This window comes from Ambystoma mexicanum, chromosome 9 (assembly GCF_040938575.1).
Source record: "Ambystoma mexicanum isolate Mex_15411 chromosome 9, UKY_AmexF1_1, whole genome shotgun sequence".
NCBI classification, from domain to species: domain Eukaryota; kingdom Metazoa; phylum Chordata; class Amphibia; order Caudata; family Ambystomatidae; genus Ambystoma; species Ambystoma mexicanum.
Genome location: NC_090931.1, coordinates 576,417,836 through 576,436,539, shown reverse-complemented (window position 1 = coordinate 576,436,539; position 18,704 = coordinate 576,417,836). Strand labels below are relative to the sequence as shown.

Here is an 18,704-nt window from a genome sequence, read left to right as displayed (position 1 = left end):
CCACTAACTGTTGGTAGGCAAAGTACAAGGGTATGTGAGCAGAATAAAAGGGAACTCCAGACCATAAAAACATACATTAATACCATGAACAGGACCCAAAATGCCACACAGAAAACAGTCACCATAATTCCTATACCACCACCACAGAGAAGCATACATGTTGCAAATGCACACCATGCATTTCCTACAGCCCCCAGACTGAGGGAGAGAAAGGGTTAATACCTTAACAGCCAAGCCAAGCCCAGAGTGAGGCCAAACGTTAGGATTAGGTCAAACCTATAGTACCAGACCCACAAGACCTTATTACACTCCTTGTTAAATAGAGATACTAATAACCAATATTTATATAATTTTCAGTAGGCACGAGTGCAATACCAAGACTTTAAAAATGCAAATAAAATCAGGAATACATCCAAAATTCCAGTCTTTTGAAGTAAAGTCTGGGTATTCAAGGGAACACAGGAGAAAATGCAAGTTTTCAGGTATGTACATTTCAAAGTAATTTAATTAGAGTTTACCAAGGCTGTAAACATTCCCCATGGGATGTAATGGGGCAGCATCTGTAGGCACAGTTACAGTTATTGAGAACAGTCTGATAAGCCTGAGTTTTACCCCACAGATGCAGCGAAGGTATAACCTACCCTAGGGAACGCCAGAAGAGACCCTCTCTTTGAACTGCAATTATAGGTTTGGGACCCAGAAGCCCAAGGAAGAAGCAAACGAAGCAGGAATAGGGCCAATGTAAATCCATGAAAAAATACATTAGAAGGAGAACTCAAGATATCTGTGACCAAAGACCACAGGGACTCCTAAGGGTAGGTCTGAAGAATAACCCACCAGCCCATGGTCCAGAGTTGAGTACTCCCAGCAGTAGTTCTGGATAACAACTCTCAGGAACAGCAACACAACCACCTGAGTTAACGTTGTCTGTTTCAGGTTGATTTACAAGATCCAGCCAACGATGACCCAGATGACCCAAAAGACGATCAATTTGCTTTCCCATGAGGGTGGCCCACCAGCCAAGAATGAAAACAGCGGTGAGTATAACCCCCAGACAAGCAGATCCAGACAGTTTGATGGGCAAAATAACGCAGCCAGACAGTAGAAAAAGTTCCCACGAAGGAAACTGTGGAGGCCACTCCAGATGACCCATACAAACTGCAAAGATGGGATAGTATTGTTCCACCACTCTTCTAGATGATGGCAGCTACCTTCCAAAAGGCATACAACCAAGTAGGTAATTTGGAAAAACTTCTGTAAAACTGCTCAGAAATGATCCCAGAATCGGATATTCAGCCTTTCTAGTGAGGTGGACAAGGGGAGGATGAGTGACAGCCCAGGGAGGATGTTCAAGAGCCGAAAATGTAAACTAGAGCTAAGGGTATGGATTTAGAGTCAGCCAGTATGTCCAAATCTCGTTCTGAAATGGCAGCAGCACAGCTTTGTGGGAAAAGCCTCCAGCAGCAGGTAAGTAACCCCAGCAGAATAGAGAAGGGTCAGGGTCCCCTTTTTATACCCATCCGCTCATGGGCTGGTCTAGGCCAGCTTTAAATTACTCACAAGGGCACACACACAATGGTTTTGTGGCCAGCCAATGAGGCCAGGTTCAGCAACATAGTATGTGCATTGGCCTGCCTAAGGCTTGTGACCAGTCTAAACCAGTTCAAGCCACACTAGAGTGTGCAAGTCTGGGCTCAGAGTGAGCCCAAGTTTGCACATCAGCCATTTTAGCTCTGTGGTTTCTGCCAGAAAAGGAATGGCGACAGCCCCGGATGCCCTTCAAGTCGCAGAAAAATATGTTTCCTGCCCTAAATGACTGTGGGCCTCATTACATGGTAGGAGGTAACCATGCCGCTATTAGCGGCATGGCTACTCCCTTACCGCATACCGGGTCCGGGTAGGCGGTATGGGGACTTACCGGGTCATTCCGACCCTGGAGGACCCGGTAAATCCCCATGCCAAATACCATTCCCCTTTCCCATTCGAGCCCCCATAGGGGGCAATTTGCGATACCATTATTAGCTCTGAAGTCCCTTAGCGGGTCCCGCCCTTAACACCTGGTCAGAACAGGCGTTAAGGACGGAACCCGCTGAGGTACCTCGTAGTAGGGTGCTAAGGCATTACCGGCACCAGTGACCTTACCGGTACCGGTAATCCCTTAGCGCCTACCGTGTAATGAGGCCCTGTGACTTTTATGGCTATTTGGTATCTAGTAGTAGATATCAAGCTCATGAATATAGTCCGATCAGAACCATGGTTATTGCATTTATAGCAATACTGATGGATTCAGTCGAGACACGGATGGGGGAGGAGGGAGAGCGCCTGCTGTCTAAATTATCTAAGAAAATGTGTTTGATATTTCTTTCCTTTCAAATTACTGTTTTGCAAAGTGTAAGAAACCTGATGGTATTCTTCCACCTACTCCCTCGGGATCTTCCATTCAGGTGGCCAGGGAAGGGCCTCACTTTTGGATCCCAACCCTGGGGGTGGACAAGCGAGAGAGGATCACCTGAGTGAACGGTTACAAGGGATTGGAAGAAGTATACCCAAGGGCAAGACATGGTATTTCCTCAGTCCCAAAAATACCCCAACCTACTCTCCCTCAGCCTTTATGGTGTATCTCCAATCTCACCCCGTCTCCCCTTCCCCATTTCCAACAAATACTGAGACGAAGAAGAGGCAACTAAGATCAGTAAAGATTAACCATACGAATAACATGTGGAAAATAAGGGAAACCTACCCTAGAAAGAAGTCGAGCTGTCCCACTAATATAATCAGGCAGGGTCAGACAGTTAATAGTGATCATTTACACCTGACTTCACATTTTTTCACTATAAAAGGTGTGGTTTTACACAAATGGAGAAGTGAGCTGGAGGAGCACTTTGGACCAGAGAAGCCACGAAGTTGGGAGCTGCAGGAAGGAGGATCTGGAGGAGAGCGGCGTGCTGCAGTGCTGACCCAGTATGGAGGATGGCTGCAGCGTGGCAGGGGCTGTGTCTCCTGAGAGCCCGATTGAGGCAGTTGCATACATGCCAACTCTCCCGATTTAGGCGGGAGACTCGATTTTTTGCAGAAAAATATTTCTATTTTTCACATTCTCCCGCCAAAAATTACTGTAGCCCCAATGTATTCCTATGGAGAAATGTAGGCCTCCCGATTTCCCAGTGGAAATCTTCCTCCCAGGTGGCTCTGAATGTTGGCATGTTTACAGTTGGGACCCTGCTGGCAGAGTCTGTGTCATTGCTTGATCTCTTGGGCCGGGTGCTGGGCCCAAGGGTGTCTGAAGGGCAGGTGGCGAGACCCTGACTTTGATCCTAAACATCACAGAGAGACCGTTCGACAGCGCTACGTTAACCAGTGAGTTTCACATGACAGTAAGAGAAACTCTGGAGCGTGTGGGTGGCTGGAGCGGGAAAAAGGAAGAAAAAGCAAAATTTGTGAAACGGCATGAAGCAGAAAGCAAGTGAAAGAAAGTAATGGTGCATGCGAGTGGCGCAAAAACAAGCTAAGTCATAGCTCAGGCAGGTGAGGCAAAGCCGGCACCAGCTAAGGCACAACTCTAAGGCTGCTCAACCTGTCTTTCCCTGTCTTGCTGGGATGTCGGACGAGGGCGCTTGCCGAGGTAAGATCTGCACTTCTCGGTAGATCTAGCCATCTCGCCTGACTATACACCCACTCTTCACTTCGCAACTACCGAACTTTGACTGTTTCTGCATTCCTTTTCTGATTGTCCTTTCTTTGGTACTGCCGATTAGGTACTCTTTTTTCTTGGTCTCTCTGTACTCACTACATTTCTTTAAGGCTCGCCGACTATTATTGCACAATTGCAACTTGCCATGTCATTTGCCGCTTCTTCGCGCCTTATTTCAAAAGCTTGTCATTCACCACTCCGATCCTGCTGTCAACCACCCAGACAGAAAAATCATTGCAAACCGTAAGACTGCTGAGTTAAGAACCTGCCGTTCTCCAAAAAAACCAACACCTCTACTACATGATGCCCCTCCGTGCTACTGCGCGGCCCGTGTTCGCAAGCGCTTGCTAGCCATGAACCTTTTCGTACAGCCGCGGCCCAACCGTGTTCATCCTGTGATCTTCTTCCACTTACCACAATTATGACAATAACTGTTTTTGTCACTGGCTCCTCAGCCCTCCAGCGTACATGCACTCTGTTAAAAGTGCACTCCACTCATAGCGTCTCACACCAGCTCACTTTGCAACCTCATTGCCTGACATGTGCTTGCCTGTCGCACCCTCCATTACGTAAGCTGTGCCCCTGCCAACTTATATATATGTACACTACCATTATGTTTGTATGCCTGAGGTAACCTCCCATGACTCGATGTTCACCAGCCAGAATACTCAAACATATTTATGCCTGTAACCATATGCTCATGTCTTTTGCACTGTGTGCAACCAGTGTTGATTTGCCTGAGGGCTGTGCGCGCAGATACACCCAATCCAACTGGGTAGCCTTGCGCTGCTTACCCACCTAATCTATGCATGTAATTTACCTGATTTGACCTGGTAGCCCGTACTGCCCTCTGGCCCAATCTATGCCTATTACTTACCTGATTTGACCTGGTAGATTGCCCTGCCCTCTTGCCTAATCTATGCCCATTACTTACCTGATTTGACATGGTATCTTGCGCTGCCCACTCGCCCAATCTATGCTTGCAACATACTTGACTTAACCTGGTAGCCTGTTTTGTCCACCTGCCTAATCTATATCTACAACATACCTGACTTGACCTGCTAGCCTGCGCTGCCCACTTGCCTAATCTATGCCTGCAACATACCTGACTTGACCTGGTAGCCTGTGCTGCCCACTTGCCTATTATATGCCTGTAACATACTTGACTTGACCTGGTAGCCTGCGCTGCCCACTTGCCTAATCTATGCCTAGAACATACTTGATTTGACCGGGTAGACTGTTCTGCCCACCTGCCCAATCTGTGCCTGTAACATACCCAATTTGACCTGGTAGCCTGTGCTGCCCACTTGCCTAATTTATGCCTGCAACATATCCGACATGATTTGGCAGCCTGCACTGCCCTACCACTGCGTACCTGCTCTTAAGCACTTTGCATGCTATAACTACCACTGTAACTATACTATGTAACCAATATGTAAGAAACAGTAAATACTGTAAGTATACTATGTAACCACCACTTAAGCAGCCCCTGTAACCAACCATCTTAAGATAAGCGCCCAGATGCCTCTGGGTGCGGTGCCCTATATAAGTGTCAAAATAAATAAATAAAAAATTACAGAAAATAAATAGATTTGAAAGAAAGGTTTAGCGGCCCGAATGTTAATTTAAACTGGACAAACACAAAGTAAGAAGAAAGTGTGAGGTGTGCATGATAAAGTCAAGAGAGGCCAAGCAGCCCGAAAGGAAAGTAAGGAAAAATGTGTGAGTAGGCACGCAGAAGCAAAGTGACAGTTTAAAGGTGCTGGGACGCACAGCAATTGAAAAGAAGTGCAAGTGTGCACAACCCAAGACAGAAGTGAGTGAAACCGAAGGTGTAAGAAGCACAATAAAAGCAGGAAGGTGCAAGAGGCACATAAGAAGTGGAAAAGAACACTGCAAGTGTGCACAGCAAAGTGAAAGGTATAAAAGACAATGCAAGTATGCATGAGAAACACCTGAAGATAAACTGTATCAAGTAAAAAAAAGTGTAAGGCAGAAATATAGAGCGTGGCAAATGATCAGAGTGGTCGCGCTTAGTAAAAGCAAATAGCCTGGTGTTTTCGAAAGCCTATGTTTCTACCTCATGAGAGGATTGTATATAAGAGAAGCTGTAAATAAGGAAAAGGCATATCCTGACCAGCTGTATGACTGTCATATATTTTGTTTGGTGTTGAAAGTTGGAAGAGTCCTGTGCTTGGGGAAGCAAACCCTAAGAGGCCCACTTAAGAAATCAAACTGCATCCTGATAAAATTGACTTTGTGTTTAGAAAGCTGCAAGGGGCCTGAGCTTGGCAAAGGGAACCCTAAAAGGAGCAGCTAAGTCAGAGTCTTATTTATTTACCTTATGGTGTTAAAAGGTCTGATGCGTGTGGAGGGGAGGCATGAGACGCTTCAGCAGGAACCTTGATACATTTTTGCTTGTGGCATTTGAAACTTGAATAAGTTGAAGCTTGGGGAAGGGAACCCCAAGTAACACAAATATACTTATGATTTTAGAATACACTGCAAGGACCCTGTGGTGAAGGACTTGCAGGCAACCCTGTTTGGTTGAACTTATTTTTGGTAAGCTTAAAACCACACTTGGCAAGAAGGCCCCCGGAAACCAACCCTGGTTTCCTATTTTCTGTTGAACCACTACTTTATTTTTAACAAAAGAAGCACTTACACATGTTTGCATGGAGTGAGGACAAGCATAGGTTTAGACACAGACAGACTTTTTATTTGGACTTTCAGGCATCAATGGCCCTTAGAAGCTTCATTTCAGGGAAACATCCCTTTAGAGGTATGATTAGTTAGGTATTACATCAACCCGGAAACTTTAAAGAGTCTGTGCCTCTCTTGTCACTATGCCTGTCTCACAAAAGCGGGTCCATTCCTGAAGCTGTTGCCAATTGGATGGCGCCCTTTATGAACCTGTTTGCCCTTTCTACAAGCCCATTGGCCTGAGGGTGATACAGGGCAGCTTTCTTTTGTTTGATATGATTTCTTTTTAGAAAATCTTCCATGTCTTTAGAGACCAGTTCCACCCCATTGTCCGTAACCACCTCTTTGGGGAGGCCTTCCCTTTGAAAAATTTCTGTGAGTACTTCTATGACCGTCTTGGTGGTTATATTCGGGACAAACTCTGCCTCCACCCATTTCGATAAGTAGTCCACCAGCACTATGCCATACCTATGTTCAGGCGACATAGCCTCCAGGGGTCCTATGAAGTCGATGCCTGCTTCTTGTAGCTTGTTGAGGACTTTTCTCAACGTGGAGTCGTGGGTCTGCTCATCCCCTGCATACACCAGGATGTCGTCCTGGAAATATACTACGTTTTTAACATTGCGTAGCAGGACATCCATCATCCTTTGGAAGGCTGATGCTGCTGATGACAACCCAAAAGGCATTTTGGTGAATTGGTATGTCCCAAACGGAGTGATGAATGCCGTGAGGGGTTTTGACTCTTCATGGAGCTGTATTTGGTGGTATGCATTTCTCATGTCGAGTTTTGAAAATATCTTGGCCTCTTTCATTAGTAGAATGAGTTTGTTAATGCTTGGAAGAGGGTAATTGTCCGTGATGACTTCCAAGTTTAAGCTGCGCAGGTCTATGCACACCCTCAATTCCTGTGATTGGGGCTTCTTTATGAGAACCACCGGGCTCAACCAGCACCTTCCTCTATCCTAACTCTTCCTATTCTATTACTCACTACATTACACAGTGTGGAGAAGCTGCCCCTTCGTCACAGTAGTGTGTCAGCTTACCCTCATTCAGTGACATGGATGGCGAAGCGGCGACAGAATTGCAGATGCTAGATGTGTTGTGGAAGTGCATTCTGTGCATTGATTTTTAAGTTTTGGAATGCATTCTTTCAGGACTGTGGTAGAAATCAAAGCGGCCAGAATGTGATTGAATGGGTAGACCCTAAAATGGTTGAGAGTCAATTTGTATTTTCTCTACTTGTATGCCCTCTCCTCTTTCTTCAATTTGCTCTGCCTGGCCAGGTGCAGTTTGGCGCAGATGCGCTAACTGGATATGTTGCCCGAGGTACAGATATAAAGGGGCAGATTCTCATAAAGCACTGCAAATGGAAGGAGCTCCGAGAATGCGCTCGTTCAATGTGCGCTACTGCATGCTCACAACGCCTCCCAGAGGTATTTCTTGGAACTAGCTCTATGATTTCTGAGCACCCTTTTGAAAGGTAATGAATTAATTGCAGCCATAAACCTGTTCTGGAGTAATACAAATGTCTTTAACAAGTGTGTCTTCAGCCACTTGATTTATGAGATGTGTGTGTGTCCTTGCATCTGTTCAATCCACTGACCTTCTGTGAAAGGCAAGCATTGAAAAATCCAACCGTTTTACTCTTGAATAGGCATTTTGCCAGGCATTTCCATTATGTGTTCAATATTCTACAGTTCAAAGGTCATCACTAGACTATCAAAGACATTCTGCTGGTGAATTGACTTTACGGGTAAGGTTTAGCATGATGAGGGGGAAGGAATGACAGAAGGAAATGTTGTGTAGGGAATGAGTGTCACAAGAAATCACTGGCTGCTCCAATATGAAGTGAAAGGAGCTCATTTTCATAGAGCCTTAATTTGATGGTGGGGAGCCGTTACATTAACACTTCAACGTAAACGGGTCCGTGCTGCCAAATGGTCATCATTTGCAGAGTGGAGTGCAAAAGGGGAGGACAAAAGACGGCGTACAAGCGTTTACGCCGCCTATTGCCCTCCTCTTTTGCGCTCTGCTGTGCAAATAGGGTAAACGCTGCTTGTGGTTTACAATGGAGGCACATGGATTCTGCCTGCTTTTTGCTGGTGCAAGAAGCCGGATGCCCAGAATTTTTGCTAGGATGCAGGTGCAAATTCTGTGGCATTTGAATAGTGCAGAAACGCAATCCCTCCTCTCTTCCATAGAAATTACTGAAAATTAGCCATAACGTAAATGGGTGGCGGACAGGCCCTGGGCAAAACTTGTACGCCATCTGTTTACGTAATCGCTTGAGGAAAATGAGCCCCAAAGAAAGTTTTAGCTTAGCTGCCCAGAAAGAAGTTTTTTCCTACCAAAGAAGCACTCTGAAAAAGCAATGTGCACTCTACGTTCAGTGCGCCTGAGATCAGCACTTTACAGTTTAATAGCCTCCATTTGTAGAGTCTGTATTATATTATCCACTAGGTCATGTGACATTCGTTCGAATTTTTGTATTGCAAGAATTGATCCAGGCTGTTATTTGTTTTCCCCAACAGATGATTTCACAGTTCTTAATGTTCTTGATAAGCATGGTCAGCACAATGTTCTGCGGACACTTGGGGAAAGAGGAGCTGGACGCAGCCACTATCGCCAATGCGGTACGTATGAGTACTTTAGACAAGGCCTCCGGGGCTTCTAGCCTATCCGTGAACAAACTGCTTCTTTGTAGCATTGACTATGCTGTGCCCCGTGTTAGGCAGAATCATATGTAGTACCCTTTGGGAACACTACACACAATGAAGACAAGTGTCAGTACAATTCCACTTTCGGTACTAAACAGTAATGTGGTAGCAGTGGCTTTGCAGCCAGACTTATCTCAAGAGTAAAGTGAGCAGTACAACAGGTTACACAAAGGACCAAACACTTACTCAAGGTTTCTTGGTAAAAGAATATACATTTATTTACACAGTCATGTGGAAAACATTCCACTAGCAAAAGCAGCTCAATATCACAATCTAATACACTACAATATACAACCAAGCAGTTTCTGAACAAGTTCAGCTCCCCTGAAGTGGGAGCAAAATGGCACTTCAGTTACTTTAAAAAGGGGTAAAAAGACAAGGTTATAAGAATCAACAGCACAAATACTTTCATAGACAGGGCAAAGGGTTTCAGTTCCCTACAACCAGCAATTTAATTCAATAGGCCTGGCCAAAGTCAATGGTTCAGAGTCTTGTATAGGATAACACAGTTCTCGTAGTAAACGGTTAAGTCTTTGCCATGGATCTTAGAAGAATTTGGTCAGACAAAAAGTTAGATGTTGGTTTAGGGAAGGACAATCCTTCAAAGTCGGGAAAGTTTCACAAACTTTCACCGCGACCGAACAGAGTTGTGCACCGCACTTGCACAGTATCTTGTAAGTGAAGAAAAGCTGTAGCTGAGGCAATTGTTCCTGGCAGTTCCTGCAGATTTCGCTGTTCCTGAGCTTCAGTCGTGGGGACAAGAAGGAGGACGTCAGGAGGTTCCTGCACTGCCCAGGGAAGAGGCCACAAGCTTGGCACAATACAATGTTGGCTTAAGGTGTGAGTGCCTTAAAGACCACAAACTGGTATCCTTCCCGTTGGCTATCTAGTTTTCCATAGCACTCTACAGAAAATTTGACCAGTATGGGGATTGTATCCAGACAGATTTCGAGTTGGTTGTTCCCACCAAACTCAAGGGAAGAAGTTAACCTTGAAGGGCTTCTCTGTCGATGGAGTTTCAGGCAATTCGGACCTGCAGCAGGGCTTCACCAGTGGACCAGGAGTTGCAGCAGCCGTCTTCCTTCAGTTCGTCTTAAGTTCTTTCGTTCCAGTGGTCTACTCTGCTTTCCAAGTCCCAGAGACCTGCTTTTAAACAGTTTTCCCCCATTTATTCCAGCCTGGCTGTCACTCACACAGCAGGATGGCTGTCCTTGCTGGACAGCCAGCCGGCCAATCACGCAAGAGTGCATTCAGGTCTCCTAGGAGACTAAGCACAGGGAGTTCTGGGCACCTCCCTCACAACCTGTCCACCCCAGACACTCAGGCGCCAGAGGAGGGCTTCAGCACTGAAGCCCGCCAAGGCCAACAAACAAAGGGACCAAACCTGGTTTGGCACGCAGAGACAAACACAAGAAGGACCTTTCCAAAAAGAAATGGCGAAAAAAGTTGACCAGAGTCTGTTTTTACAGATAGGTCTGGGGCACCATATTGGAAAACATTGCTGACCCGATTTTTAGCTACCAGTGTTCGCGGTCGGTAAAAATCATGGTAGTTTGTTTCAAACCACTGCCAAAAGCGATTTCATGTTGGAAAGAGTAGCATTTGACTGTTACATGAGTGTTTAGACTCAGGGGAAGCTAGGCAACCCCTCCAGCACGCTATAGTAAGATAGTGCGTGCTGGCTCTGTAAATTTAAAAAGACTAGTAAAGTCAATTTAACTTTAAATACACTGGGCGACAGTAGTCAGTCCCAGAGAAGGTATTTAAACCTTAGGGAGTCTGAAGGTTCCGTGTGACATATAAAAAATGATGATGCCTATGGAGTTGTTTTAAAACTCCATAACTAAAGAACACAAGAGTACAACACACATCAAAATGAAAAGTTCAAAGTTCCAAAATATAGCAAAAGTGCTGGAGGGCTCTAAGGTAGAGAGAATTTAGCACTTGGGTGAGAATTCTCCCTAACACTCCGGAAGGGGTTGTGGGGTTGTGCGGGGTGGTTGTTTGATGCCTTTCAAAAGGAACTGTACTCATGGTCAAATGTGGGCAAAGAATGTTCTGGATCTTTCCACCGTTAGCTCAACAAACTTTCTCTGTCTGCTCACATTGTTGTTTCATGTGTTTTCCAATGATATCTGTCAATTGTATGTAAATGTATGTATAGTCGTATGATCCAAGAAAAACTCTGCTCAGTGTTGTACTTCAGAGTGACATTTGTACAAACGCTCTTTTATCACCAGAAAGTAGAAGTGTACCCAATAGTTAAAGTTAAATCCCTATGGAGTCCTATGGACTAAAAGAATGATGGCTAACACCACTGTGCCACTACTCACTATCCCGCGGTAAGCCATCGAGCCATAGTGGGGAGTACCGGTAAGTGATTCTGAACAGCTTCAAGGACGCAACCACCATACACCGGGAAAAGGGGAGGGATGGAATAAATTACTAGGGGCAGTTTGGTCCGACGATAATGGTGGCATGGATGGGTAACAGGAGAAAAATAATGGGCGCTCAAGGTGTTGGAGGCAGTGGGAAAGAGGGAAGGTTGCTGCTTAGAGAATACCTTGTAATACTTTTTCATTATTAAACAAATCATGTTTCTTGCCACTCCGCAAAGTTTGTCCTTATCCTGTCATGCCTTTCTTGGGTTTCTTCTTGGATTTTAGATGCTCTAGTTCCATTCTATGAAGGTCCATGAATCATGGCATGAAAGAGATCTTACTTCCCAATGGACACACAAAAAACATCAATCACTTTATCAACTGCAAAACAACTTTTCATCTACGGTATCAGGTGCACGTGCAATAAACTATACATCGGCAGCACGATAAGACCTTTAAAAACCAGAATCTTAGAGCACCTAAGAGCAATAAGGAACACAGATATTAGATACCCTTTATCGCTGCATGTGCTAACTAATCACAAGGCTTTCAAAATTGAAAACTTTAGAGTTTTTGGTCTGGAAATCATCAAAAAACACCTAGATGAGGAAATAGAGAAACCTTTCTTCGAAATTCTGAAGTAAAATGGATCTTTATAATGGATGTTTGTGAAAATGGTTTGAACTGTGACACAGAGAGGAACAACTGGTTATAAAGCAGCAGACACACAGCATAAGAAAACGTGTAACCCTACGAAACCTTGTGTCAAGATACATTTGGCTACACCTTCCCTCCTTGACTCCTCATCTCTCGACTTCTCTTCTCCATTTTTCTCCTTTCCTGTTTTTCTGAATATACCAATCGTTGCTCGTATCTTTTTTCTAAACAACTAATATCATTCATCACCCTTCTCTAGTATTTCCCTGTCTATCTGACATTGCATTTATCAGTATCTTTCAGTACCTTCCACATATGCATATAACCACTCTACTCTACTAGAAATTCATAGTATTCATTTCCCGACCCGATTAGCTATGATACCCATCTTATCTTAAATTCAATTCATTATTGAAATCTTTCCAAGATTACTTCAGAGTCACTAATCTAATATTTACTGAGTCAGCACACTTTTTCCTCAATTGAGGCCTGTAGATATTAATATATCGAACTTTCCCACATTAGGATTATGTGGCCATACTCTGTGATTATTACTCAACATTTACTGTGTCAGCACACTTTTCCCTCTATCGAGGCCTATAGATAATAATACCTCCAATTTTCCCATATAAGCATATTGCGGCCCTGCTCAGTGTTTATTATCCAACATTTCTTATATTTCCAACATAGTATTTATCTCCCATTTTTTTGTGCAATACGACATTACTTGCACAAAATGGCTGATTTCACGCGACGCAATGGCGTCACCACGCATATATTTAGCGCGATGATGTCACGCTGCTCCAAGCATACGTAAAATGCTGCATGGCGTCATCAAGTTGCACTAACGCGCAATAAAAGCATGATATGCCAGTCCCAATGGATGCATCTGTCACGACTCGCTCCCTTCGCTCCCGTTCCCACCATTTGGGGGCATGATTTGGGGTTTATTTCCTACTGGACCTTTCCTCCGAACTTTATGCTACAGTGCTGTGATGATTTGGGAGCGCTAAATCCCTATTTTCCCAGCTACTTCCCTTCCGGATCCATTCCAGGTTTTTGGCAGCCAGCATGCTTCTTTAACCAAATGACTATGCTTCCCAGAATGCCTGGCCCACTGCTCCACCTCCGCCCTTGCAACACAAGGTTGGGTGGAGGATAGGTAACAGCTGTGGCGGCAGGTGCAGCAATCAGCACACCCGAGGCGTGTGCTCGTTAAGCAGCTTTAAAAGCCTCAGTCTTACTTCAGTCCAGCGCTGGTCATCGATTGCAGTGTTCCTGTTTTTGACTAGTCCCTGGTTCCTGGTTCCTTGCCTTTGTACCTACTTCCTTGTTCCTGTTTTCTTGTTTCCTCCGCCCTGAATTTCGGATTCATGTGCTAATTGATTTCTGCTCCCTTGATTTCCCTTTTTGTCTTCCTCTGTTTGCAGGCAGCAATTCTCAGTGCTTTCCCCTTTTAGATGCAGCCCAGCTTGTCTGTGTTCTATATTTCTTTGACTCTGTCCTTTGCTGCTGTTACCCATTTGCCTTAGCCTTCCTCTTAGTTTAGTTTCCTGTATTTTCCTTGGAGGGGTAGGGAGAAGTTTGCATAGGTTATTTCGTTTTTCCCTGCTCCTGATCCTTACTTTCTAGAGGATCCATTCCATGTTTTCCACTGCACTTCTGCATTTATTTTCCCTTTGATTATTAGGTGTGGTGTGCGGTAGTAGCTAGCTCCTGTGTGAATGCTTATGTTTTCCTCACTATTTTGTAAACACTATTCCCACTTAGGTATTTAGTTTTCCTTCCATTGCTGTTCTAGCCTTTCGGGGTCCCAGTTTCTTCAACAGGATTCGTGGGCTAGCTGACATTCAAGAGGTTTATCTCGTCCTCGTGAGTACAGTTCTTAAGTTCCCTTATGTAATACCATCAAGAGTGTTAGTACACAGATCCTGTCATTGCTTGCCCTCCACGTGGGTTTAGCGCTGTCAGTACCTGTAACAGCAATTGGGGGTAAGGCGCTTGCCGACTTTCCTCGTGGTCAGGTGCTTACCCCACATCCCTTTTCATATATTGGTTTTGATGTCACACTCTATTTGCACTCCTGGGTTCTAGCATACCTGAGTCGTAGTTCCTGGGTGCACATTTCCCTTGCCATATTCGCTGCCTTTGTACTCGCCTGACTAATCCTGACAGTATGACCAGCCCAAAATTACCATTGAATATGGCAAGTTTAAGAAAGAAAGGCAGCAAGGCCTCTAACAAGTTTGTACAGAAAGCTTCCCCTACATTTACCTGTGACAATCAAATCACTAGTCCTGACTCCAATGAACTCCTTGTCACGAATGGGCATTTACGTGCAAAGTATTTTTCCCATAGGATGGCACATCCTACATGTCCTGATCCTAGTTCTATCTTTGGTTTTGATCCTGATTCTATGTCAGCACAAGCCTTAGCCGCAGAAAACAACACACTGTTAGACTTATTATACGAGAGTACCTCTGTTGTTGAACCCCATGATTCCAGTTGTGCTTCACCTCAGATAGAACAGTTTCATGATACCAACATAAAGAATGGAGGGGTTTCTTGCATAACTTCTGTTTTCTACCCACAGTCTAACGCATACTCCGTTGCACAGGTACATACAGTAGTCCCTAATGCCAAGAGGTCTAATGTCAATAGTTTGTTTAAGGGAAACACAGACCAAGTTGGAAAAATAAACTATAAATCACAGAACCTGCAAGCAGTAGAGGACAATGTACAATCGATGCACATCCAGATTGCTAGTGCAGGATCCAGCCCTGATGCCACTATGCTTCCCCCTGTGCCTACTGATAGTGATGTACAGTTAATGCAGGGCATGCTAAGAGCTAAACTTGAGGAGTTAAGACAAGAACTCATTTCTGCACAAGAGGAAAATAAAACCTTACACTCTTTACTGAATACACCTCAGACTTTATCTGTTGATGTGGAGGAAGTGAACACTGTTCAGCCCCTGAGTGCAGAGACTTTGGTAAACCATGATATTTGTCGATATGTTAGATCTATTGGGAGTGAAGGTCTTTCGTCTAGCACAGCGCTTAATCTAGGCACAGGTTCTAACAATTGTTCTGCTGTTTATCAGGGATTGCAGTTAGCTGAAGAGTTACAAGCCACTCCTTTACCAAAAATACCCTGTGTAGCAGTTTGTCATAATTCTGAGCTAGCACACATACAAGCTTCTGAATTCCAAACACAATCCACAATGGTGGCATACACAGATTCAGTCACTACCGTAGGCTTAGGCCCTGCTCTTGATACAGCTGCTGAGACTGAAGTAGATGTTAAAGCTGATGTGGAAAACAATGTTACCTCTGGGTTCACTCTTCCTTCTGCCACTTCTGATCAATACGAACAGTCAGAGACAGTACAGATTTCATGTTCTGATGGACTCATTCCACAGTATACTGAACCAAAGAACCGTCAGGCGGTTCCTGAACTGTTGATTGATAATCTGCCTCTTTCAGAAGCTAAAACAGAGGAATGGACAATAGACGAAATCCTGATTAACAGAGACTTTACTATGGTGATTCCACTGATTGATTTTGACTTCTACAAAGAAAAAGACTCTGTGTCACCCACTAAAGAAAGGGACTGCAAGGGTACAGCTCAGTCTTTGGTTACTGGTGCCAAGGAGTCTACTGCCCTAAAGGTGCCCTTCATTCCTGAGCCACCGATGGGTCTGTCAACTTCTGAGACTTCTGTCTGTCCTCCTACAACCATTGACTCTTCTATGATTCAATCCACAGCCCTGCAGTCATCTTTGGCACACCTGTCTTCAACCAATGAACCGCTGCCATGTCTGCCATTTACTCAAGAGCCAGTCCCAAAGACCTGGACATGTTTGTATCCAGCAACCGAGATTGCTCCAGCTTGCATGCATTCAGCCTCAAGGTTTCCCCTGACCTGCCTGTCTTCAGCTACAGTGACTCATCCTGCAGATCATCCTTCAGCTTTAGAGCCTCCGGTAGTCCATCAAAAGAGCATGTCTTCAGTCCCGGAGTATACTGAGTATTTGCCTTCAGTTCATGAGACGCCTGTATCCTGCATAGCCTCGCTGCCAATATCAGAGGTATACCTGTCTACACCATCAGATTCTGCTGTATTTTCTTCTGCTCCAGCGATTCCTCCTAAATCCCAACCATTTACAGTCGATGAACGTCTAGCCTGCCTTTCTTTTGCTTCAGGAGGAGCACCAGAATGCCTGCCTTTTCCACAAGACGATTCTCCCAACTGCTTCACTTTAGCATCAGAGCCTCCTAAAGATGCAGCATCAGAGTTTGAGACTTTTGCCAGCTCCCGCTTCAGAGTCATCAAGCTGGATCAAGTGGTGAGTCAGAACCACTCACTTGGGTGTGCACAAGGGGTGGTGCAGACCGGCGTATTACCTACAGGACTTGTGCAACAGAATTCCGCCAAGAAGCACCAGTCGGGTGCTAGTAGCCAAAGGAAGGGAATGACTGCTGCAGTTCAAGATGTGTCTGTTATTGCTCCTTCTGCAAGTCTGCCTGAAATACCAAGTACTGCGTCTATCACTCCTATCAGGATGCCAAACATCCCTGCTGTGGTATCCCACGTGAAACAAAGTGGCTACACGACTGTCACCAGGAGTACTAGCCTTGTACAACCCATTGGACTTTCAGGTCTCCAAGGCGTAGAACATGTGCAGTCAAACCTTAGTCACTTTCAACCACAAGCCTTTTCCCAGATGGATGACAGAAGGAAATCTGAACCTCTACCTCAGCCACCACCTTCTCTAATGGCTGAGCATAAACCTTTCCTGAAACCAGCATTTTCCTCACCTCCCGCATGTCCACTCTCGGCAGAAAGGCTAACAGAGCTTCTACCATTGCCTAAGGCATGTTGCACCAGCCTGCCTCCCTCCTCAAAGACTTATAAGGGTCCACTCCCAGTGACTGAGCTTCCTGGACCTTCCAACTCTGCTTCTGGTCCTGCAAGTCCTTCATGCCTTTCTTCGAACCATGAGTCTCTTCCTCACCAGAAGCCACCGTTTCCATCAGTACCACCTCCAAAGACAAAGCACTCCTATCATGGAAGTCCATCTGCCTTTGCCCACAGGCCACCATTTCCATCATTGCCACCTCCAAAGAAAAAGCACTCCCATCATGGAAAGAAGATGTCTCGTGCGGGTGGCGGGCACCCGAAGCCGGCCGTAGGAGGGGGTATACTGTCACGACTCGCTCCCTTCGCTCCCGTTCCCACCATTTGGGGGCATGATTTGGGGTTTATTCCCTACTGGACCTTTCCTCCGAACTTTATGCTACAGTGCTGTGATGATTTGGGAGCGCTAAATCCCTATTTTCCCAGCTACTTCCCTTCCGGATCCATTCCAGGTTTTTGGCATCCAGCATGCTTCTTTAACCAAATGACTATGCTTCCCAGAATGCCTGGCCCACTGCTCCACCTCCGCCCTTGCAACACAAGGTTGGGTGGAGGAGAGGTAACAGCTGTGGCGGCAGGTGCAGCAATCAGCACACCCGAGGCGTGTGCTCGTTAAGCAGCTTTAAAAGCCTCAGTCTTACTTCAGTCCAGCGCTGGTCATCGATTGCAGTGTTCCTGTTTTTGACTAGTCCCTGGTTCCTGGTTCCTTGCCTTTGTACCTACTTCCTTGTTCCTGTTTTCTTGTTTCCTCCGCCCTGAATTTCGGATTCATGTGCTAATTGATTTCTGCTCCCTTGATTTCCCTTTTTGTCTTCCTCTGTTTGCAGGCAGCAATTCTCAGTGCTTTCCCCTTTTAGATGCAGCCCAGCTTGTCTGTGTTCTATATTTCTTTGACTCTGTCCTTTGCTGCTGTTACCCATTTGCCTTAGCCTTCCTCTTAGTTTAGTTTCCTGTCTTTTCCTTGGAGGGGTAGGGAGAAGTTTGCATAGGTTATTTCGTTTTTCCCTGCTCCTGATCCTTACTTTCTAGAGGATCCATTCCATGTTTTCCACTGCACTTCTGCATTTATTTTCCCTTTGATTATTAGGTGTGGTGTGCGGTAGTAGCTAGCTCCTGTGTGAATGCTTATGTTTTCCTCACTATTTTGTAAACACTATTCCCACTTAGGTATTTAGTTTTCCTTCCATTGCTGTTCTAGCCTTTCGGGGTCCCAGTTTCTTCAACAGGATTCGTGGGCTAGCTGACATTCAAGAGGTTTATCTCGTCCTCGTGAGTACAGTTCTTAAGTTCCCTTATGTAATACCATCAAGAGTGTTAGTACACAGATCCTGTCATTGCTTGCCCTCCACGTGGGTTTAGCGCTGTCAGTACCTGTAACAGCAATTGGGGGTAAGGCGCTTGCCGACTTTCCTCGCGGTCAGGTGCTTACCCCACATCCCTTTTCATATATTGGTTTTGATGTCACACTCTATTTGCACTCCTGGGTTCTAGCATACCTGAGTCGTAGTTCCTGGGTGCACATTTCCCTTGCCATATTCGCTGCCTTTGTACTCGCCTGACTAATCCTGACAGCATCTAACAGGAAGAATCTGGGAGAAAGAGACACACCAAAACCAATACCTTCTACATTCCTGA

General features: G+C 45.2%; 1 protein-coding gene across 1 annotated transcript in view; it reads left to right on the top strand.

The window, feature by feature from the left end:
• LOC138488297 (multidrug and toxin extrusion protein 2-like) overlaps positions 1 to 18,704 on the top strand; it is a 624,530-nt gene that overhangs the window by 212,106 nt on the left and 393,720 nt on the right. The window contains exon 2 of the mRNA XM_069615180.1: positions 8,926 to 9,027. Coding sequence (XP_069471281.1) covers positions 8,926 to 9,027 — 102 coding nt within the window. The remainder of the gene's footprint in view (positions 1 to 8,925; positions 9,028 to 18,704) is intronic.